The following is a 24,525-nucleotide window of genomic DNA, read 5'->3' on the forward strand; positions in this document are numbered from 1 at the left end:
GTTCTCATAAGGCATGATCCCCAATCCAGGCAACATCCTTTTAAATCTCCTCTGCACACTTTCTATGGCTTCCACATCCTTCCTGTAGTGAGGCGACCAGAACTGAGCACAGTACTCCAAGTGGGGTCTGACCAGGGTCCTATATAGCTGCAACATTACCTCTCGGCTCTTAAACTCAATCCCACAATTGATGAAGGCCAAAACACCATACGCTTTCTTAACCACAGATTTCTGAAAGGTCAATGAAACTACGAACAACACATTATTTTTGCTCTCTTTTTGCACTACTTATTTAAAAATTATTATTGTTACTTATAGTTTATTTTATCTATTGCACTGTATTGCTGCCACAAAACAATACATTTTACAACACAGTTCAGTGACAATAAACCTGATTCTGAAAAGGAAACAAGCCTGTCAAGACAGACACAAGTTAAAACTATGATTAACTTTCACAATATCGGAAGTGCAGGTAAATTTACAACATAAAATTAAGCTTGAGAGCCAAAATAGCATGTCTACTCAGAAGCTATTTAGATTGCCTCCTTTGGCAATCCTTTGGGACAAAGTCCAGACAGGTTTACGAGCATGATCCTGGATTGACTGTTAACATAAGAAGTGTTTGATGGCTTTGGGCCTTCCATTTAATATCAGAGAATCTATACAATATACAACCAGAAATTCTAACTCTCCGCAGACATCAACAAAATGGAAGAAAGGCCCTAAGGAATGAATAACAGGAAAAATACAAGAACCCCAAATCGCCCCTCCCAACACACAAGCAGCAGCAAAAACATCAACCTTTCCTCCTCCCCCTTCCCCCACATTCTAGCTGAAAGCATCAGCACCCCCACTCCACATCAAGCAAGCAACATCAACACCCCCAAAGAGAGTCCGTGATCTACAGTCCATCAAAAACTACTGTTCACCCAGCAGTTGGAAATGCCACAGGCTCGCTCTCTCTCTCTCTCTCTCTCTCACTAACAAGGAAGAGAGAGGTAGCACTCCTTCCGCAGCGATAGGGAGGGCGAACAGCTCACTGTTTCAGTGTTATAGTCTGCAGCACCACTTCCATTATGAGTTCCCCAACTCGTAGGTAGGGAGGGATAGACAGGAGAGAGAGGAGAGCGAGATCACCCACTCAAATGCAAAGGTCTCCAAAAGCTGCACCTGCTGTCTCGATGTTCCAATCTCTCACAAGCACTTCAGTTGGCAACACTGGTGAGGAATTGGGTCCACAGGGCCACACCCCGAAGGCCTACATCTTCCAGGCTGCTCCCAGAGATATCAAAATGCAGCTGATCGAAAAGCTCCGAGAGCAGGAACCCACCCAGTCTGAGCGCAGCTGTCGATCACTGACTCCAATGGGAACCCCACCTACCTTGAAAAGGAAAGAAGAGGCATTAGAAAGGAGAAGAATTTAAACTGTTTCATAAAAGGGCTGGGAGCAGTCACCCTCTGGCACCATTTGTAACTCCCCCCTCCATGGTGTTGACATTTCTGAACAGCCAATAAGCCCATGAACACTGCACCATTGCTTTTGTTCTCTTTTTGCACCACTTATTTAATTTACATATATATTCCTTATTGTTACTCGCTGGAGTTTAGAAGAATGGGGGTTGTGGGAATCTCATTAAATATTGAAAAGCCCAGATACAGTGGACATGGAGAGCACGTTTCCATTAATGGGAAAATCTAAGACCAGAGGGCAGAGCCTCAGAAAAGGAGAATGTTCCTTTAGAACAGAGATGAGGAGGAAATTCTTAAGGCAGAGGTTGGTGAATCTGTGGAATTCGTTGCCACAGACCGATGCGGAGGCCAAGTCATTGGGTACATTTAATTTTAGTAAGGGTGTCAAAAGCAACAGGGAGAAGGCAGGAGAATAGGATTGAAGGGGATAATAAATAATGAAATGGTGGAGCAGATTCGATGGGTCGAATGGCACGATTCTGCTCCTATCTTATGGTCTTATGATAGAAAATAATGTGTTTCCACTTCCAATTTGTGTTTGCCCAAGTGGCTGATCAGGCTAATTTGGGATTCACAGACCCTTGCACTGATGGGGCAGTTGGTGGCTGACAAGACAGGTAGATTGTGAGGTGGTAGAGGCTTTCTGTTCACACACAGCTTTAGTGTAGTTCCAGGGCATGGAAGTTCATGAGCACATCCTTGAATCTTCTTCTCTGTCCAACTGTTTATCTATTCCCACAACAATATTTTGAATAGAGTTTTGGGAATCTGGTATCTGGCATGTGAATGACATGGCCTGTCAAATTTAGCCGTTGAAGAGTAATTTGTGCTTCAGTGCTGGGGTTAGGTTTAGGGTTAGAAGCTTAAGGAGATTTGGCATGTCATCAAATACTCCCACAAGATTCTACAGATACATTGCTGAAAGAATCCTGGCTGGTGGCATGGTGGCCTGGCACAGCAGTTCTAATGCACAGGAAAGCAAGAGGCTGTGAGTTATGGACACAATCCAATCCATTGCGGGCACATTCCTCCCCGACGTTGACAGAATCTATAGGAGGCAATGCCTCAAGAAGGCAGCATCTATCATCAAGAGCCATATCCTCTTCTCACTGCAACCATCAAGTGTGAAATCTCACATCACCAAGTTCAGTACTTGAGATGTTGTCTGGTTACAACCCTAACCCTATCTTAACAATTATATATTATGGACCTCTTCCACTGTACTTGTTTCTGATGGCATCTCACTTTTTTGCACTTCTTGTAGCACAGTCATTTTCCCACTCTTTACTGTATAATATATATTTTATAAATATAACATACATTTTGGTGTTGTTTGTACTTACACATCTGTAGTGATGCTGCTGCAAACAAGTTTTTCAATGTTCCTCACCGTACTTGTGTACGTGACAATAAATCCACCCTGACTTGGGGTATTGGTCACTTAACCTTCTGGTGAATTTGGAGGAATTTGTGGAAAAGGGCATTAGTGATACTTTCCAGTGCCTGGACATAACTGCCGTGGAAGCATTTCAGAGAAAAGAGATTACTACTTCTCAAGCTGCTTCACAGAATGTGACCAAATAAAATTTGATAAGGAGATAAGAAGGTAGATGTCTAAAATGCTGTTCAAAAGCATAGGTTTTAAGGAGTCTTTTCTGATAAGATTATGTATAAAAATTGTTACAAACAATAAATTACCAAGCACACCTGTAGCTTTGAACCCTAGCAACCTCCTTTTTTTCTCTTAATTAACCATTATAATAAAGTGAAGAGAGTCATGTATCAAACAAAATTTTACTCATACTGTACCAAGTCATTTTATTAAATAGCAGAATCCCTTGCTGGCGTAATAAGAGTAGTAAGCTAAATAGTCCCTCAAAATTCAAGTACGCCTCATGGATTGACCTGCTCAGATACTAGTTGAAATGCTGCCTTCAGCAAAGCATTTGCTGCAGTTGTAGCCCTGCAGTTTGTGTATGGAAGCATTATGAAAGAGCCGACACAGAGCATTCTGAATGTTTGGAATTCTTTATCCCAGAGACTCCTGGATAACAAAGCAGTGAATACTTAAGATGAAATAAAAAAAATTCTCATTTGGGAAGCCAGCTGTGATGAGGAACAGGCAAGAAAGTGAAGTTGTGCTGAGATCAAGTGAACCATAATGTTATTGAATGGTGAAAATAGCTCAAGGGGACATTTAACTTGCAGCACATATTTCAAGTTCAAATTTAATTGTCATTCAACCCTACGTGAATACTCTCAGTAGTTGGGAAAGTGTTGGTGTCTATTATTAAGGATGAGGTTTCAGGGTACTTGGAGACTAATGATAATGACACAGAGGCCAAATTCGTAAGGGTCAATAATGCAGGACTGAAGATGCTGTGTATAAATGCATGTAGCATTCAGAATAAGGTGGACAAACTCTTGCCGCAATTAGAGATTGGTCGGTGTGACGTTATGAGCATCACTGAGTCGTGGCTGAAAGAAGGTCATAGTTGGAAGCTTAACATCAAAGGAAATACTTTGTATCGAAAGGACAGGTGGGAAAGCATAGGCGGTAGTGTGGCTCTATTGGTAAGAGATGGAATTACAACTTTAGAAAAAGGTGACATAGGGTCAGAGAATGTCAAATCCTTGTGGGTGGAATTAAGAATCTGCAAGGGTAAAAAAAAACCATTATGGGAATCATATATAGGCCTCCAGATAATAGCCAAGATGTGGGGTTGAGATTGCAAAGAGATCTGGAAAGGGCATGTAATAAGGGTAATGTCACAATTGTAATGGGGGACTTCAATATGCAAGGGGATTGGGATAATCAGCATGGTGTTGGGTCACAAGAGAGGTAATTTGTTGAATGCCTACAAGATGGCTTTTTGGTGCAGCTTGTGCTTGAGCCTTCTAGGGGAAAGGCTATCTTAAATTGGATGTTATGCAGTAAACAGGATCTTATTAGGGAGCTTAATGTAAAGGAACCCTTAGGAGACAGAAATCATAATATGATTGAATTCATACTGCAATTTGAGAGGGAGTAGCATATGTATATATACATATCAGTATCACAATGGAATAATGAGAGAGGAGTTTGCCTAGGTGGAATGGAGGGGTTTACTGGCAGAGACGTCAGCAGAACAGAGGTGGTTGAAGCTTCTTGGAATAGTTCTCAAGGCACCGGATAGATATGTCCCACAGACAAAGAAGTTCTTAAATGGCAGGACTAGGCAACCATGACTGACAAGGGAAGTTAAGGCCTGCATAAAACCCAAGGAAAGGGCATATAAGTAGCAAAAGTAAATGGGAAGTTGGGTGATTCAGAAGTTTTTAAAATCCAACAAAAGGCAACTAAAAAAACTATAAGAAGGGAAAAGATGAAATATGAGGTCAAAGTAGCCAATAATATAAAGCAGGATACTAAAAGTTTTTTTCTCAGTTATATAAAGAATAAAAGAGAAGTGAGAGTTACTGTTGGACCACTGGAAAATGATGCTGGTGAGGTAGTAATGGGGGACAAAGAAAAAGCAGATGAATTTAATAATCACTTTGCTTCGGTCTTTACTATGGAAGACACTAGCTGTATGCCAGAGATCTTTGAGTGTCAGGGAGCAGGAATGAGTGCCTTTGCTGTTACAAAGGCAAAAGGTCTTAAAGTGGATAAGTCACCTGGACCAGATGAACTACATCCCAGAGTCCTGAAAGAGGTTGCTGAAAAGATAACGGATGCATTGGTCATGATCGTTCAAGAATAACTTGATTCTAGCATGGTCCTGGAGGACTGTAAGATTGCAGATATCACTCCACTCTTTAAGAAGGGAGGAAGACAAAAGAGAGGAAATTATAGGCCAGTTAGTTTAACCTCAATGGTTGTGAAAGTGTTGGAGTCCATTATTAAGTATGAGGTTTCAGGGTACTTGGAGACTAATAATAAAATAATTCAAAGTCAGTATGGTTTCTGTAAAGGGAAATCTTGCCTGACAAATCTATTAGTGTGTTTTGAGGAAGTAACAAGCAGGGTGGACAAAGGAGAGGAGGTGGATGTCATTTACTTGGATTTTCAGAAGGCATTTATAAGGTGTCACACATGCGGTTGCTTAACAAGATAAAATCCTATGGCATGAAAGGAAAGATAATGGCTTGGATAGAGGAATGGCTGACAGGCAGGAGGCAGTGAGTGGGAATAAAGGCAGCCTTTTCGGGTTGGCTGCCGGTGACTAGGGATCAGTAATGGGACAGTTGGGACTGCTACTTTTCACATTGTTTGTCAATGGTTTAGATGATGGAATTAAAGTCTTTGTGACAAAGTTTGCATTTGATACAAAGATAGGTAGAGGGGTAGGTAGTGCTGAGGAAGCAATGCAATTGCAGTAGGATTTGGACAAATTGAAAGAATGGGCAAAAAAGTGGCAGATGGAATACATTGTTGGGAAATGTATGATAATGCATTTTAGTAAAAAGAACAGTAGTGCAGACTATTATCTAAATGGAGAGAAAATTTAAATGTCAGAAGTGCCAAGGGACTTGGGAGTCCTTGTGCAAGGCTCCTGGAAAGTTAATTCACAGGTTGAGTCTGTGGTAAAGAAGGCAAATGCAAAGTTAGCATTTATTTCAAGGGGAGTAGAATATAAAAACAAGGAAATAATGCTGAAGCTTTATAAGACACTAATCAGGCTACGCTTGGAATATTGTCAACAGTTTTGGGCCCCTTATGTCAGAAAGGATGTATTGTGATTGAAGAGAGTCCAGAGGAGGTTTACGAGGTTGATTCCAGGAATGAAGAGGTTAACATATGTGGAGCATTTGGCAGCTTTGGACGTGCACTCACTGGAAATTATAAGAATGCACAGAAGAATCCATTGAAACCTACCGAATGTTGAGAGGACTAGTTAAGGAGGATGTGGAGAGAATGTTTCCTCTGATGAGGGTATCCAGAACTAGAGGGCACAGACTCAAAATTGAGGGGCAACCTTTTAGAACAGAAGTAAGGAGGATTTTTTTTTAGCTAAAGAGTAGCGAATGTGTGGAATGCTCTGCCACAGACTGCGGTGGAGGCCATGTCCATGGGTATATTTAAAGTGGTATTTGATAGATTCCTCATTGGTCAGGGCATCGAGGGATATGTTGAGAGGGCAGGGTTTGAATGGGATTTGGGATCAGCCATGATGAAATGGCGGAATGGATTTGATGGCCAGATGGCTTGATTCTGCTCCTATGTCTTATGGTATACAATCAAACAAAACAGCTGAACTCTGGGGCCAAGGTGCAAAACACAGTATCAATAGTCATACACAGCACAAGGCACGTATAGCACATTAAAAAATATAATCCAAGTCTGAGTCCATACGTGTTGCAGCATTTTGCTGTCAAACACAATATAACTTATCTTCTGCCAAGCAGACACTGAAGGCTGCACTGACTCTAGCATAGACACCATACCACATTGCCTCCGACAGTCCAGTGGAGTGCCCCATTCTGACGCCTCTCCCTGGGCGGCTGCTAATAGGCGACACAGCAGCCTGAGGCCTAGTCCTCGCCATGACCAAGGCCATGCAGCTCCCCTGGCCACTCACCAATAAACCAATGAATCAGACTAGCAACATTCCACACTACCAACATCCAAAAGGATCGTGCAAACTCTGGAAAAGCATCTTAGATGATCACTTGCTGTAAGGCTGCACACCACCTTGGCACATTAACACTTCTCTGTCACAAGAAGCATCATGGTCCACATCACCGGCTGCTTCGGTTTCTCCACCAACAGGTGATGCACCATCAATAACTCACTCTGAGACGTAAGAAGCGAGGTATCGGCTTTTATTGACTGGAAGAATGAACAACACTACATCCTGGAGAATGAGGCCGGGCATCAGGCCTCAATCCCCTTTATACAGGGGTCTGTGGGAGGAGCCACAGGAGCAGTCCAGACAGGTATATGTAGTTCACCACAACAGGCAACTCACTGGTGGGGTAGATTTAAGTACTTTAAGTTGTTAATGTCCAGCAAATTCTTGCGATTGTAAAATATATATTAAAAAATACAATAACACCTTTGGTTGACCCCATAAAAGCTGTTGTGTCTGAGCATGTGGCCAACTTACTGGAAGTCTGAATCCTTTTATCCTCAGTAAACTTTATTGACTTATGGTTTTTTTTTAAATGGGAAAAGTTTCATGTTTTAAAAGTTACACTTGTAAGGATCTCTGTTTATTTAATAAATGCTTTGATGAATGAATTAAGTTTGGTTTGGTACATGACTCTCATGATGTTGCAAAATGCTGATAAAATTATTCATAATTACATACAGAATTTCTCCCATGTGTTTTAACAAAAATTGTGCTCTTGTCTGGACTATGTGCTGAACTTAGATTTTCAGAAGTAAAGCCATATAAAGCACATTGGGTATGTTTGATTCTGATAAACAAAAGAGTAGATATGATCTATAATTATATTGTGTATTATGTCCCAGTCTTATCCAAATCAAATAAAATAATCTGATTTGTACAATCCAGATAAGTGTTACCAGATTGGTGATTTTTACCTTGGCATTCTTTCAAAACGTTGCTGAGGGACGCAATAGGCACCATTGGAATACATTGATGAAATGGGAGAATCTGTGGCCAATGGTAGTTATCAAATACTATTTATCACAGAAGATATCAAGAATACCAAAGCACATCATGTGTCCCTTCAAGACCTGAAATGTCTTACGTCTCACACTCCCCCTTCTCATAATGAGTGGGCCACCAACAATCTTGATAAATGGGTGCTGCTATGCCTTTACTGAGCTTGGGCTTTTGTTCTACAGTCTTTTCTGAGATCACTTCATCACCTTTATTATACTTTGATGCTGATTACATCCTTATTCAGTCTTATCTGACTTGGAGCCCATTGCTCACCATAGCTACATGTAGCAAACTGGAGTGTTTCTTTTGCATTATAATAACCATCAAAAAGCATTAGGAGTAACGCAACTCATAGTACATAAATAATTTAAATACTGATATTAATACCAAGTAATACTCCTTTTGAATTTTGCTGAAAGCAGTTTTTAAAAAAGTTTTGAAGATCATTGTATTGCAAACAAGGGAGGTGTGTATTGAAGTTTTGCATGTAAACTATACTTCCAGGTCACAGACCTACCTGGAGAAATGCCACTAATGTTGTTCCTGCAAAAGCCTCCAAATACACTGGGGGTACATGGGAAATGGATTGTTTTGTTGTTCTGTTGCTGTACTGTTGAACATTGTGCCACCGGAATGAGAGGCATCACTTGCCAGCTGCCCCCAGCGCATCATTGGGTGTGTCAGTTGTCTATGCGAACAAAGTATTTCACTGTATGTTTTGATGTACATGTGATAGACAAATGTGAATCTAAATCCCTTAATCACTTCCTCTGGCAGCTCAATTTAGGGTTTAAAAAATGTAACCTCTCTGGTCTCATTTAACTTTCTCCCCTCAGATCTATACCTTAAGGTACCTTGAAGTTGTTATGGCCAGGGATAGTAATGAGGATAAGCTCTCACTGCCCATTAAATGCTCCCAACTCAGATAGCCTCTGACAACCAAGCCCAGCTCCTGGCCTTCATGTGTGGCTTAGGTACTAGGCCCAGCGGAACTGTTTCTACTGACAGGAGAAGGGGCAAAGGTGAGTCACTGGCACCTTAAAACTTTGGGCAGATCGATCTTGTCAGCTGTGGTTGGCAGTTCATCCAGAAGGAAAACTCTGATCTCAGAACTCCACTACGTTGCTGCTACACTCATTCATGCGGAAGGCTTCGGGCATAAACCCTGAGGGAAAAGTCCAGAGCGGGAGTCCCTAAGGCAGTCTTGTGTTGACTGGCAACTCCTGCGATGCTGCTGGTGCCAAACTGTATCGGTCTCTGCTGTTCCTTTGGATTCATCAGCTGCATGGAGAGGGGGAGCTCGCTCTCCATATTGTACTGCACAGGCTTGTGTATCTAGGCAGCTAGGATGCAACACCCATGGTTGACCCTGACCAGCGGAGGCCCCTAATATTTGTTTCTGTGTCTGCTAGTTTTGGACTCCCCAGTCCTGGAGAAAAGACTGACTATGCACCTTATGCATTCCCCTCATAAGTTTATAAAGTTCTGTGAGGTTATCCTCATTCTCCTGCACTCTAAGGAATAAAGATTCAGTGTGGCCAGTGTCTTTCTATAACTCAGACCCTCTAGTCCAGATAGCATTCTCATAAATCTCTTTTGCATCCTCTCCAGATGGACAATGACTCTCCTGTAACAGGATGGCCAAAGCTGTACAGAATACTCCCAAGTGTGGCCTCACCAACAACTTATATAACTACAACATAATGTCCCTATTCCTCAACTGGATACCCTAATTGATGAAGGCCAGCATGCTTCCTTCACCACCCTATCGACTTGCCTGGCTGCCTTCAGCCAGCTGTGCACTTATCACCAAACTCTGGACCTGGGGAGTCAGCCAGTCCCTCTATAACTGGATCCTTGACTACCTGACCAACAGACCACAATCAGTAAGGACAGACAGCAACATCTCACCACAATGATTCAAAACACTGGTGCACAACAAGGTTGTGTCCTCAGCCCGCACCCCCCCCCCCACTCTACTCCTTGTACTCTCTTGACTGCATGGCCTGATTTTGTACTTCCATCTTCAGGTTTGGGTATGGTGTGACTATAGTGGCTGTATCTCAAATGATAATGAGTTGGAGTACAGGAAGGAGATAGACATCTTAGTAACATGGTGTCATAACAAGCTTTCTCTCAATATCAGCAAGACAAAAAAAAACTGGTCATTGATTCAGGAAGTGAAGTGGTGTAAATGCTTCCGTCTACATCAATGGTGTTGAGCTGAGAGACCATAAGACCATAAAACATAGGAGCAGAATTAGGCCATCTGGCCCATCGAGTCTGCTCTGCCATTCAATCATGGCTGATCCTTTTTCTCTAACACCTCCTCAACCCCAGTTCCCGGCCTTCTCCCCCAAACCTTTGATGCCATATTCAATCAAGAACCTATCGATCTCTGTCTTAAATACACCCAACAATGTGGCCTCCACAGCTTCATGTGGCAACAAAATCCACAAATTCACCACTCTTTGGCTAAAGAAATTTCTCTGCATCTCTGTTTTGAAAGGGCGCCCCCTAACCTGTCTATGCCCTCTTGTCCTAGACTCTCCCACGGGGGGAAACATGTTTTCCAGATCTACTCTGTCTAGGCCTTTCAATATTTGAAAGGTTTCAATGAGATCCCCGCTCATCCTTCTGAATTCCAGCGAGTACAGACCCAGAGCCGTCAAATGTTCCTCATATGATAAACCTTTAATTCCCTGGAATCATCCTTGTGAACCTCCTCTGGACTCTCTCCAATGTCAGCACATCCTTTCTAAAATGAGGGGCCCAAAACTCTTCACAATACTCAAGGTGAGGCCTCACCAGTGCCTTATAAAGCCTCAGCATCACATCCTTGCTCTTGTATTCTAGACCTCTTGAAATGAATGCTAACATAGCATTTACCTTCCTCACCACCGACTCAACCTGCAAGTTAACCTTCAGGGTGTTCAACACAAGGACACCCAAGTCCCTCTGCATCTCAGATTCCTGGATTTTCTCCTCATTTAGAAAATAGTCTACACATTTATTTCTACTACCAAAGTGCATGACCATGCATTTTCCAACAGTGTATTTCATTTGCCACTTACTTGCTCATTCTCCTAACCTGTCTAAGTCCTCTGCATCCTACCTGTTTCCTCAACACTACCTGCCCCTCCAGCAATCTTCATATCATCTGCAGGGTTGAAAGCTTCAAGTTCCTTGGAGTGAACATCACCAAGAGTCCATATTGGACCAACCACATAGAGGTCACAGCCAGAAAATGCGTTTACTTCCTCAAGACGCTGAAGGAATTTGGCATGTTGATGTCAATTTTTATTGATACACCAGAGAAAGCATTCTATTTGAATGCTGTCATGAGCCCTGTGGGCCAGTGCAACCGTATTTGTTAATTGTTGTCTTATCTAGAGTTGTTAAGCCCTGGTGCTTTCTGTTTAATCTTGTCAAGGTTATTTTGACTGGCATGGGATTTCTGCGTACTGTGATTATTTAAAGTGGACTCCCAAATAGCACTTATTGCGGGGGTCTGGTGTTTTGAGAATGATTTGTCTCGCTATGTTGCTTGGCTGAGCCACTGATGCTCTATTGGAATGACTGTGAATAAACTTTTGTTTCGGCCTCTACATGGGAGTCTGTCCTTCCTCTGCATCTGGGTTCAGTCATTTGTCAGCTCTCACTGTGACAGAATGTATATCAGCTTAGTACAGCAACTGCTTTGCAGGTAACCACGATAAACTGTCGAAAGTTGATGTCGCAGATCAGTTGAAGGTTTTTTTAAAAAGTTTTTTTTTGTTTCATTGGGTTGGTTTTGGGGATAAAGATGTGAGGTAGGCTTTAGGGACAGGGATGTGGGGGAACTAGAGGAGCTAGAATTTAGGCTGGAGTATTAAGTCTTCACTCTGTGTTTAAAGGCCAGCGACACTGTTGTGGGACATCTGCTGATTGGGCCAAGGTGTCTGGTGGGATATCAGGCTGGCGGACCGGTATGGACCAGGGCTGTTAGCCCCACCTCTCCCTCCCCAACCCCACGTTAGTGTCTGGTCAATGGGTTCTGGGGTCAGAGTTCATGCAGGCAGAGGGAGTGAGCTCTGATAACTCCGACTTCCCAAACTGGTGAACTTGTGTTCTGGGTCCCATCGTCAGTGAGTCTGGAGTTTGAGAGAGTGTTCATTGATCCATGTGTCTTGGGATGCCAAGGGTTGAACTGGAAGCCCAGAAGTTGAGGCCCATTGGCTGGAGCCAAGTCTGCAAACCTCTGCAAGTCCATTGGGGAAGCTGAAACCTGAATCTACTGAAAGCTGGAGGCCTGTCCTGGGGTCAAAGGACTTTGTAATTGTGTGTCTGGGAGGGAGGAATGGGCCTTGTTTTCCTGTTGTTGTTTTGTTGTGTTCTGTGTTGTTCTGCTGAGCATTGTGGGTATGCTATGTGGGTGCCAGAATATGTGGCAACACTTGCAGGCTGCCCCCAGCACACCCTTGGGTGCGTTGGTTGTAAATGCAAACAATGCATTTCACTCTATGTTTTGATGTAAACTTAATAAATAAATTGAATCTTGAGAGTTGTGGACACAGCTCAGCACATCATAGAAATCAGCCTTCCCCCAATGGACTCTGTCTACACATCTCAGTACCTCAGTAAAGCAGCCATCATAATCAAGACTCTCATCCACCCGGGATAGTCCCTCGATGTCAATGTTCCTTCTAATTTGTAATGACCAATGTGCACAAAAATCTTTTGCTATGCAACTTTTTGCCCAGTGACAACAACATGTGCGCACTGAATTTTGTATATAGAGGTATTCATTTTAACAACTAGCAAAAAGAACTTTGATTTCATCTGGGTTTCATCATTTTCACTCTCATCCATCTGCACTCTCACAAAATATATGTAGCAGCATGTAGCGATGCAAATTCTCCAGCAATTTTTGCATCGTGACAATACGTGCAGGTAACACCAGTTTCTGTATTGTACATAAATATTTCTTGTAACTGCACGTTCCTGACCTCATGAGCTTCCAGTGTAGCAGTTTCTACTGTTTCATTAACCATTCCATTTTAAATGAATATGCTGTTCTTTTGCACTTCACACCCTTTGCTTCTTTGGAATTCCACATAGTGAATCAATAATTTCTTCAATATATACAGAATAAATAAGCCGGTTCTAAAATCTACAGACAAATCATCGCAAACTCCACATTGTCAACACCGTCTACACCAGAAACTGGAAAAAATGTGATTGCGTATGATTGTGAAATTATACGTAACATGCCAACGAGGTAGAGGGTAACAACATTTTGCATGCAGTTTAAATTCCTTGATGCATTAATAGCAAAAGATGTGTGTGTGCACACATGCGCATATCTTAGAGGGAATATTGCTAATCTTTCCTCTTCCATAGGGACTGAAAGCACATACCACCAGCCTCTATCCTGCAGTTATAAGACTATTAATTGATTACATAGTACAATAAGATGGATTCTTGACCTCACAAATCTATCTTGTTATGATCTGAACCTTATTTTCTACCTGCACTACACTTTCTTTGTAGCTGTTACACTTTATTCTGCATTGTTACTGCTTTACGTTGCTCTATCTCAATGCATTGTGCAATGATTTGATCTGTATGCCAGTATAGAAGACAAACTTTTTATTGTCTCTCAGCTTGTTTGTTATGTGCCATGTTGCATGATGTAGGCGATCATGCTCTTTCCATGACCATGATTGGTTATTGGCAAATTTTTCTATGGAAGGGTTTTGCCATTGCCTTCTGAATCCACCAAACTAATATCAACTTTCCCTCTCAGGTACCTCTGTTCAGTGCCATTCACTGTATAGGTTTGAATGTCCAAAATTTTTCACCTCATACTTAAGTAAATTAAAATCCATTTGGCATTTTTTAGCCTGTCTCCCTACATAATCACACTTCCTACTGCTGCAAGTAAGTTTTTCATTGCACTCGTGCATTTCATGCCAGAGAGTGACAATTCATCACAACCGGATCTCTACAGATTCATTCATTACTTACTTATATTATAATTGTTCCATTTTTTGAAATCTAAATTTTGTGTTTCTGCTTGTACTTTATTCTGTCATTGTTTTACACTAAACTGAACTGATGGACAATGAAAGCGAGGGAGAGAGGTTTACCGTAAAGCCCACCCACACCGAAAGCTGATTGGTCTACTTAGCACAAAGAGAGACCAATCAGGATGCTCCCTCGCGCTCTCGCTGTTCCTCTTCCTCTCCCTCTCTCAAAAAAATCAATTTCCAGGATATTGTATATAATTTTGTGGTGAACTACATATACCTGTCTGGACACGCCCCCTGCTGACTGCTCCTGTGGCCCCTCTCACTGACCGTGGCTCCTCCCACAGACCCCGGTATAAAGGCGATTGAGGCCTGAGCCCGGCCCTCAGTCTCCAGGATGTAGTATGGTGGTCAACTACTGCTCGTTCTTTCTTCCAGTCAATAAAAGCCGATATCTCGTCTTCACGTCTCAGAGAGAGTTATTGATGGTGCATCAAATTTGCAGGCATCGGGGAGCTGTTATCATATGTGGGAGACTCCCTGAATTTCTGGGAGAGGTGGGATGTCTGCATTGTGTGATGATTTGATCTGAGAATAGTAAACAAGCCACACTTTCTTTACCTGATACATGTGACTATAATATACCAATTCAAAGATCTCTTTGCAATTCATTGTAAAATGCTTCACTGTCAACAAGACCCTCATAACTTATTATCATCAGCAAATTTACTAATTGTGCCATGTACATTCACATCAAAATCATTTACCTGAATAATGAGTAACAACAATAAATAGTGAATAACAACACTGACCACTGGGGCACCCCAATAGTCACAGGCCTCCATCAACTTCCACGTCCTATCATTGATCCCATTCTAAATCCACCTCACTAGCTCCTCCTGAATCTCATGTGACCCAACCTTCTAGATCAGCCTGCCACGTGAGACCTTGTCAAAGGCCTTACTAAAGTCCATATAGACAACATCCAATACTCTACATTCATCTATCCTCTTAGATATGCCTTTGAAAAACTCCAAAATATTTAATAGATATGACCCCCCCCCCCCATGCACAAAACCTTTCTGACTTTTCCTGATCAGGCATTGACTCTTCATGTTGTCAAAGCCTCCCTCCTACTGACCTTTTGGGATCCCTAGACTACGTCCACTCAAAGTGGAGAAGCAGCATTCAAGATCACACTGAGAATGTCTATGCATCCAGATTATCAGAAGCTCCATGATAATGCAGGATCATACACCAGCTCACAAATTGCCTTCTGCCCCATCAGCGCAAAGTCTTCATGTCCCACATTAGGATCATCATTCAATTCAACTGGCATGGGAGAAGTCATCCACGCTCACTCCTGGGGTTTAACTAAGAATAACTACAAGTTTAGAAACAGTATAATAAAACCTAGAAGACACAAGAGACTGCAGACATTGGAAATCTGGAGCAACATACCATAACACTGACAGAACTCACTGGGTCAGGCAGCATCAGAGGTGAGAAATGGACAGTTGACAGTTCAAGCCAAAAACTTTCATCTGGAGTAGAAAGATAGAGATGGGAATAGCCGGTATAAAAGGTGGAACAAGAGCTGCTTGGCAGATGAGGGAGAGAGGAGAATTTCAGAAGTTGGGAGGTGATACGTGGAAGTGACAGAGAGTCTAAAAAAAGTGGAATCTGATAGGAGATGAAAGTAGATCATGGAATTAAGGGGGGCAGGTGGAGAGTGGAACCAGTGGGAAGTATGGGTGATGGGCAGATTGGAAAAGAGGATAGATAGAGAAAAGAAAAATCGTTGGAAAGGGAGGTGGGTTGGTTGTTTGAAATAGCGAAAGGAGTCATTGGGTTTGTAGAAGTTGCTGATGGATAATGTCTCCTGATCTGGAGGTAGAGAGATCAAGAAAGATGATAGAGGTGTCGGAAATCGACCCAGAGAATTTGAGAACAAGGTGGAAGCTGGTACCGAAGTTGATGAGCGCCGTGATATTCCAGTACTCAAAGCTAATCAATGCTCTGAGTTCATCTGTCTTAACAGTCAAGACCCTTGACAATGTAACATATGTAACAGTAGAGCCGGGGGAGGCTTTGAAAATTAATTGCTTCATTCAGCTTCCAAAAATACAGGAACGGCTGGGGCAGAAGCAAATATCCTGGCTACACCTTTGGTTTGGAGAAAACAGGAGGAGGCGAAAGAGTAAAAAAAAACTTATGCAATGTATTTGCAAAAAAAAACTACTGATGAATACAGATAGATTGTTTAAAAACATTCATTAAGATATGACTGGGACGTGGGGCTGCAGTCGAATTTCCCTCGAATGGTCACAGTTTTTCATCGTTTGTGTTTTGAAATCTGTGGTAGCGCAGTTCCCAGTTTGTCTACTGTCGGGGCCCGTAAAGCAGTTCGCGCATGCGGGTTGCGGGCGGTGAAGATGGACGTGAATCAGCCGAAGCAGGAGCATCTGCTCGCTCTGAAAGGTAATGTGTAACGCCGGGGCTGTAGCGATGAAAGACAACGGCAGGAGCCTGGGGCTGGGGCAGGGTGTTCAAGCAGCGGCCAAGCGAGCCAGGCGAGCTTAGTACCGGCCATTCAGTAGCTTTGCCGAACCAATCTTTACTGTGATTTCTAATCAGCCGGTATCCGGGGTTGGGATCTGTTTCCCGGGCCGACCTGGGGATGGGAGCACAGCAACCAGACGTGTTCGCAGGTAAACCCCGCGCACATTTCTTATGACTGGCTCAAGGCAGAAAACGGGTGGTTCAATGAATTTTCTTGCCAATGTTCAAGATCTTCCCAACTTCCGTTTAAGTGCCGAGTTCCTGTCAATTGTACTATGTATTAAATCTGAAATAAGATGCGTCAACGACCTTTGCCCTTCAATCCGAATAAAAATCCATCCAGACCCACGGGCGTTTATTAACCTAATTCACGTGGATAGGGAAATCAGGTGATTTGTTTGGTAAGGGAAATTCGCTCTGGCGAAGGATCCTGCCGGTAAACTTTGCTTCTGTTGATGGTTACAATTTAGCTACACTACTGTATTGAAAGTTCTGATTATTCATTAAATCGTACGTCATTCAGACGGGCTGTTTGGCTCAATTTGTTCGTGCTGATTAAGTGCCTGGTTAACGAATCCTATCTGTCTCCATTTGGCCCACTGTTCTTCAAACCCCTCTTATCTCTGCACTTAACTAGATGGTTTTCAAATGTTGCTAGTATGTGTACTTCAGTCACTATTTCAGGCAGCTCATTCCAAATGGGCATCAACATTTGTGTGAAGAATCTGACCCTGATGCCCTTTTTAAATCTCTTGCCTCTGATCTTAAATCTGTGCCCTCTTGTTTTTGCACCACTTCCTGGGAAATAAGCCTATGTATTTCCATCCTGTCAATGTCAAATGTGAGCGTGGAAACTTCCACTAGGTCAACCTTCAATCTCCTATGTTCCAAGGAATAAAATCTTAGTCAATGCAACCTGCCCTTTTAACTGGGACTTGTAAAGTCCAGGCAACACCTTCATACATATTTTATGTACTTATTATAATTTAATAACATAGAACCATAGAACATTACAGCACAGAAACAGGCCTTTTGGCCCTTCTTGGCTGTGCCAAACCATTTTTCTGCTTCGTCCCGCTGACCTGCATATACCCTCCATACACCTCTCGTCCATGTACCTGTCCAAGTTTTTCTTAAATGTTAAAAGTGAGCCCGCATTTACCAGTTCATCTGACAGCTCATTCCACACTCCCACCACATCTTTCCTATAATGGGGCTGTGGCTGGACCAGGATGGGCTATTGGGATGTTCACTCCTACCAATTTGAAGCTCTCAACTCTTTCAATCTTTGTATCATTGATGTAAACAGGAGCATGTGCACAGATGCTTTTCCTGAAGTCAATGAGCATCTCCTTTGTTAATATTGAGGGAAAGATTGTTTTCTTGATAACCATGTTATAGAGCTTTATTTACTACTTGTATTCCAATTCATTGTTATTTGAGATACAGCCCACAATGTTGGTATCTGCAAACTTGTTTACTTGGAGTTAGTGCAGAATCTAGCCACACAGTCTTCAGTGTATAGGGAGCAGATTAGGGAGCTGGGGATGCAGTATTGTGGGGCACTAGTGTTGAGAAAAATCATAGCAGAGGTATTGTTGCTTACCCTTTGTAATACTGTTAGAGGTATTAAACCCATTGTTCTAATATTCTTGTATATTTTAGCTGCATATGTTGATGCATCATTCAGAATTTATAGAAAATGAAGTTTATTATTCATTAGAGTGATTATTTACCAAGTCTCCCACTCCCTTGCTTCTCTTGCAACAAGACCACTGGGCCCACAATAGCTTTTCTTTCTGAAAGAAATTTGTCAACTTTTTTTGTTATTTTTGTTAACCACTACAAATTTCACTTTGCATAGTTTTGTTTGCAAGTGTTAATAGGTTTGTTATTCCATTGATCTCATAGCCCCCTGATTTTGTAAATAGCCTTTAGTTTTATTTCAAATTTCACCCCCTTTTTGGCTATGGTTTTTAGTTAGTCCGAGCATCTTTCCCCTTTTTGAAGTATGTAATCATCCTAAATTACTTTTGCGGCAGTCTATCTTTCATTTGCAGTTATAATTAGTTCAGAGTCATGTTTGAAAATAGTTATAACCAATGCTTATATAATCTTCCTTTTTTTCTCTCTTTAAACTCAAATTTACCATAAATTCTCTTATTGTGGGATTAGTAACTTTTTTTTACTCATTGCTAATAGGGCCTGGCCTCTCAGTTTTACAACGTATTTCCCCAGAAATCAATTTTTAATCTATACAGGAAATTGAGTAAGTTGACTGTGCTACTATGATCCTCATTATGAAAAATAAAAGAACTTCTCTTTTACTCTCTGCATCTCTAATCTTCAAATAGTACAGATTGTCACTTCATTACTGCCATCGGTTCTGTGGACGCTCCCAGTGCAATTTAACATTTTTATTGCTAACCATTAAAAGTTAATGCTGCTATTCTCTTTTTCTCTAGTAAAATGTTTTCAATAAGGCTGTCCTTGTCCTCCCAAATTCCCTGTTCAAGTACTTTGAAAGGTTAGAATATTTACTTCCTTACCATGAACAGTTTTTAGCCATGACTCTTTGTTGACTATTTGTTGCACTGAGAGCCATGGTGAGAATGAGTAGAGGCTTGTGGATATGGAGTTCTTTCCTTTTAGTGTCACTTTTTTTTTACTCAGTACAAGTGGCAACATTGAACCACTGATCTGCATCTACAAATAGCAGTATTTTTAAAATTAATGACAGCTTGATGCATAGCATATTCTCCTAATATTTATTCACAACAAAATTTAGAAGTATTTTAAACCAATGAATTATTTAAAAAATCTAGTCATGCTTGTTCTGCTGACAATGCAGCAGTGGGATGATTGGACAGTTGATCGTTTTGCCTTCTACCTTCCTACAAAAATATATTAAATAATATTGTACACGATCAGTGTCTAGTTACAAAGATCCAGAAGTCTAGAATTTGCAAGCATTTAGCATGAGATCATGATTGTGTGTGAGCCAAAATGTGCCATTGTTTTTGAAGAATATTTTGAAATTTGTTGTTTTTAGTTTAAACTTTGCTGACAAGATTCAAAGACCTTTATTTCTGCAGGGTAGCGCTTCCTGAAGGGGATTGACTGATGCATCTCAATGTTATACTTCCGCATGAAGCACTTTTATCTTCTAACCTGTGTTAAATATATGAAGGAATTGTGCTGTGATTTTAATGTTACGGAAACACAAGGAGAAAAATCTTCACAGGATGAAAATTCAACATGGGAAACCTAGTTGGTACCCAGAGTCGTCATTAATATGGAGTTAGTAGTACATTATCGAACTAATCAAGACTGCTCAGAACTGTCACAGATTGCAGAAAGATTGCTGGAAGACTTCCCTCAGAGACCATTACCAAGATTCACACCGTGGTTTCCAAACAATCTACAAAGTTTACCATTGAAGCCTCAAAAGCGCCCACCAATTGTTTCAAAAGAAGAGACAAAGATAAATGATAAATGTTTGGTTGAGAGAGAATTCATAGCAGAAGCTCAAAATTATGATTGTATGGATAGTCTTCTGGAGTTTTCCACAAATTTGCAAAGGGAAAGTCCCGTGATTGAGTTGGCTGCAGTGGAATTTTTTTCAGGAATTGGTTCGCAATGTGGAATTACAACTCATGAATACAGGTCCTGGAGTATTGCAACACACAGCAGACAATGGAAAAAGAATAATTCTACAATCAGTCAAAAATTTCAGATAATCAAGGAAAAGTACCAGTTGCACACTTTTCAAAGGGTAAAATGGGTCATTGGTCAATCCAATTGTGGTTCCCAGAAACTTGAGGAAGTCTGGGTAAAACTGAGCAGTGTTATTAAATATGGTCAGCTTCCTGGCTGCAATGCTAAAATACATGTACATCATGGTCAAATATGGACTTTCTGTGACTTTCTGTGCTGTGAATATGTTGGTAATCTGATTAAGCAAGTATTAAATCTTACGGGAAAAATCAGTTTACTTGTACATAGACATGGTATTATTTATAGGTTATAGTTAAATGTTATTTTAAAAGCAAACTGCATTTGATATATATGAATTCCACAATACTGTCTGTGGGCTTTAAACCTAAACTTGCATATAATGCTGTAAATTTGTATGTAATTACACGAATTTGCATGTAATGCTGATTAAATAATCAAACTGTCTTAATTTTGGAGAGATCATTATTTTGGGTGCCAGGTGTGCTCCTCTATCCTCAGAGAAAACAGTTGCTCAAATCACATTCCAGTGATTGGCCCAAGAGCAGTAGTAAGGGAAATTTTATTGTGATTGGAGTGATTTTATCTTCTAAGATATTAAACTATTCAATGAATGTAAAATATTCTGAAGCACTATAGAATGACGAATAATAAAATTTTGTCCAGTACTATAGCAATATTGAATCCTCAAGCAACATCACCAAAACCAGATAACAGGTGATTAGCAAATTGCAATTTGGATTGTGCTCTGTGCACATTGACCACTATTTCTTGCACCATAACAGTTTAAGATACTTAATTGGCTTTAAGTGGCCAAGGTTGTTCTGTCATGCCAAGAGTTATATAATTCTTTTTCTCTGTTTATTAAGGGGGCCTTTTTCCTGTTTTGCAGAATTCTGTGAGGCTAGTTGATTTTAAGTACAATTAGCTATTTTATAAGACTTCAACATTTTTAGAAGAGAAGTATGCTTATTAGTGATTGTATTTTATGGATTTGTTTTATTGAGGCTCTGCATAAAGTTATATTGTCAGTATAAAGCTGTGATTCTCAGGAATGGAAGGTTAGATTTTGTTAGTAATGTGAAGTTGGACGTTTGAATCGGTATGGTGGTCATAGTGCCGCAGTTGGCTTTATCCTTGGAGCAGAACTGAGGAAGAAAAGGCAAAAGCTTTTGTCCTCTGATTGTTTATCTTCTGATCTTTGCTGGGAGAGTGTTAGTTTGAGGACAAGATCAAGTTTGATTATAGTCTGTCTCCATAATTGATTTGATTGTTGATATTTGTGTATGCTCACTTTTGATCAGTTGGGAGTATTTGGATGACATAGCCTTGCTGATGCTGTGTTAACATTCCAGCATAAGAGAAAAGATGTGGCACAGTGGAAGTAAGAGATATTGCAAACAATCTGAGTAAGTGTATATTGTCTTCACCTCATCAATAGAAAATATTCCAATTGTGATGCTGACATTACAATCAGGAGCTACAGCAGTGAAGATTCTATTTGATGTAGTGTTATCATTAAGGAATTACAAAAACAGGATTGAAGGAAAAGAATTTTGATCAGAAAATAACAGATTATCTTAACCCTGTCCTTTGTGGACCAGGCTATAATCTAATGGAATCTGTGGCTATTTTTAGCTAAAAATTGATTGCCCTATCAACTTAGCAAGTTTAATATGAATCTCAGATAGCCAAAGAAACAGTTTGCCCTTATGCTAGAAGCGAATTCTGGTGCTATGTCTTAATGAAAAATGTATTAGCACAGCAATGTATTTCATTTCTTAGTACAACACTTTCAATTGAGAAGGGAGGGGCATAATTGTTGGAAATGAATTGAGACTGTAAAGCTGAATCTTGCATTTGTACAGAGCCCTGGTGAGACCACACCTGGAGTATTGTGTACAGTTTTGGTCTCCAGGGTTAAGGAAGGACATCCTGGCTGTAGAGGAAGTGCAGCGTAGATTCACGAGGTTAATTCCTGGGATGTCTGGACTGTCTTACGCAGTGAGGTTAGAGAGACTGGGCTTGTACACGCTGGAATTAAGGAGATTGAGAGGGGATCTGATTGAAACATATAAGATTATTAAGGGATTGGACAAGATAGAGGCTGGAAATATGTTTCAGATGCTGGGAGAGTCCAGTACCAGAGGGCATGGTTTGAGAATAAGGGGTAGGTCATTTAGGACAGAGTTAAGGAAAAACTTCTTCTCCCAGAGAGTTGTGGGGGTCTGGAATGCACTGCCTCGGAAGGTAGTGGAGGCCAATTCTCTGGATGCTTTCAAGAAGGAGCTAGATAGGTATCTTGTGGATAGGGGAATCAAGGGATATGGGGACAAGGCAGGAACCGGGTATTGATAGTAGTTGATCAGCCATGATCTCAAAATGGCGGTGCAGGCTCGAAGGGCCGAATGGTCTACTTCTGCACCTATTGTCTGTTGTCTATTGAATAAACCCATCCAACTCTTCTGCCGCTAAGAAAATGACATGAATAAAAGCTTGGTACTTGCCAATACAATGAAAATAAATATTTTAAAAAGTATATCGCATTTGTCACTATTTTTCATATCAGTTTAATATTCATTTGTTAAATTTCAAATGTGTTTTCAATCTCCACATTATTTCTGGAATCTACTGTATATTATGTTACTTATCAATGCTTTATAGTATATGATTTACAATTTCTCTGTCAGTGGTCAATTAACCAACTTGCCCAAAAGTCAATGAACCGTCACAATTTTGAGTCCACTTTGCATTTGGGATAAATGAGAGCATTTGTTATTAGGATTATGTATTAGGACTAAAAGAAGTTGCATTTTGAGTATTTGCACACAGCAAAACAACAGGCCTTATGCATTTGTTAATGGGAATAATATTTGTTCTTTTTTAGAGTTGAATTATGTATAAAAATGACCATGGAGAAGGGCAATGAAATTTTCTCCTTTTCATCTAGGAATACCTTGGTGCATCCTGCCGTGTTTTTAAAAAATGTTTTATTGGACTATAAGATATAGGAGCAGAATTAGGCCATTTCACCTTTTGAGTCTGCTTCATAATTTCATCATGGCTTATCCATTTTTCCCCTCAGCCCCAACCTCTTGTGTTCTTCATGCCCTGACCAATCAATAATCGATCAACCTCTACCTTAAATACCTGTAAAGACTCCACAGCCAAGTGAATTCCACAGATTTCTTTAGCCACCACTCTGGCTAAAGAAATATCTCATCACCTCCCATTCTAAAAGGACACCCATCTATTCTGAGGTTGTGTCCTCTAGTCCTAGACTCTCCCACCATAGGAAATATCCTCTCCACATCCTTTCTATTGAGGCCTTTTAACATTTGATATGTTTCAATTAAGTCAGGCCTCATTCTTCTGAATTCCAGTGAATACCAGGCCCAGAGCCATCAAACACTCTTCGTATGACAAGCCATTTAATCCTGTAATCATTTTTGTGAACCTCCTTTGAACCCTCTCCAGTTTCAGCACATCCTTTCTAAGATTGGGCCCAAAACAGCTCAGAATATGCTTTCTAAAGACTCAACACTACATTCTTGTTTTTATGATGTAGTCCTCTTGAAGTTAGTGTTAGCATTGCATTTGCCTTTATCACAATGAGTCATAATGAAAATGATTTGAAAATTATAACAAGCCTATTCAAATTTACACAATTTGGCTTTACAGGTTTAAGTGCGCAGCTCTCATGCAAAACATTGTCTTCCTTATTTTGTGCTGCAATATGAAACCATGGCCCTGTCTTCTCCACCACCACCTTCAACCATCGCGTTCTTTCCTCCAAACACCAAAGCTGCCCTTAAGTTCTGCAATAATGACTCTTGATTGGACAATATTGGCAGATTTACTTTCATTCTTAATTAAGTTTTAAATTACTTTCATTATTTACTTAATTTCAATAAATAAGAGATTTAGATTCTAGATCAAATAGATCGGTTATTTGACCAATCTTGTCCATGTATCCAAGCTAATGTATGCAAAATAGGAAATTTAACGATCAGTTCTTGTTCCTTAATATATTCCAGATGATAATTGCTCGCTACTGTCTGAGTGATCTTTGTCACTATCCATTGAACCAGAATTAGTAGTGAGGAGCAAGTAGAGAATTTAACTTTAGGGAT

General features: G+C 40.8%; 2 protein-coding genes across 5 annotated transcripts in view; both read left to right on the forward strand.

The window, feature by feature from the left end:
- The first annotated feature begins 16,508 nt into the window (after positions 1 to 16,508).
- Positions 16,509 to 24,525, forward strand: part of trappc13 (trafficking protein particle complex subunit 13) — a 66,248-nt gene continuing 58,231 nt past the window's right edge. For all 4 annotated transcript variants that reach the window (XM_073064532.1, XM_073064533.1, XM_073064534.1 and 1 more), the window contains exon 1: positions 16,509 to 16,576. In XM_073064532.1, coding sequence (XP_072920633.1) covers positions 16,531 to 16,576 — 46 coding nt within the window. In that variant the 5' untranslated portion in view covers positions 16,509 to 16,530. The remainder of the gene's footprint in view (positions 16,577 to 24,525) is intronic.
- On the forward strand, positions 19,781 to 20,839 carry shld3 (shieldin complex subunit 3). Its single transcript, XM_073064536.1, is given in 2 exon segments — positions 19,781 to 19,816; positions 19,818 to 20,839. Coding segments are annotated over 2 exon segments (906 nt in total). The 3' UTR covers positions 20,688 to 20,839.

The sequence above is a fragment of the Hemitrygon akajei genome, chromosome 13, assembly GCF_048418815.1.
Source record: "Hemitrygon akajei chromosome 13, sHemAka1.3, whole genome shotgun sequence".
In the NCBI taxonomy this organism is placed as follows: domain Eukaryota; kingdom Metazoa; phylum Chordata; class Chondrichthyes; order Myliobatiformes; family Dasyatidae; genus Hemitrygon; species Hemitrygon akajei.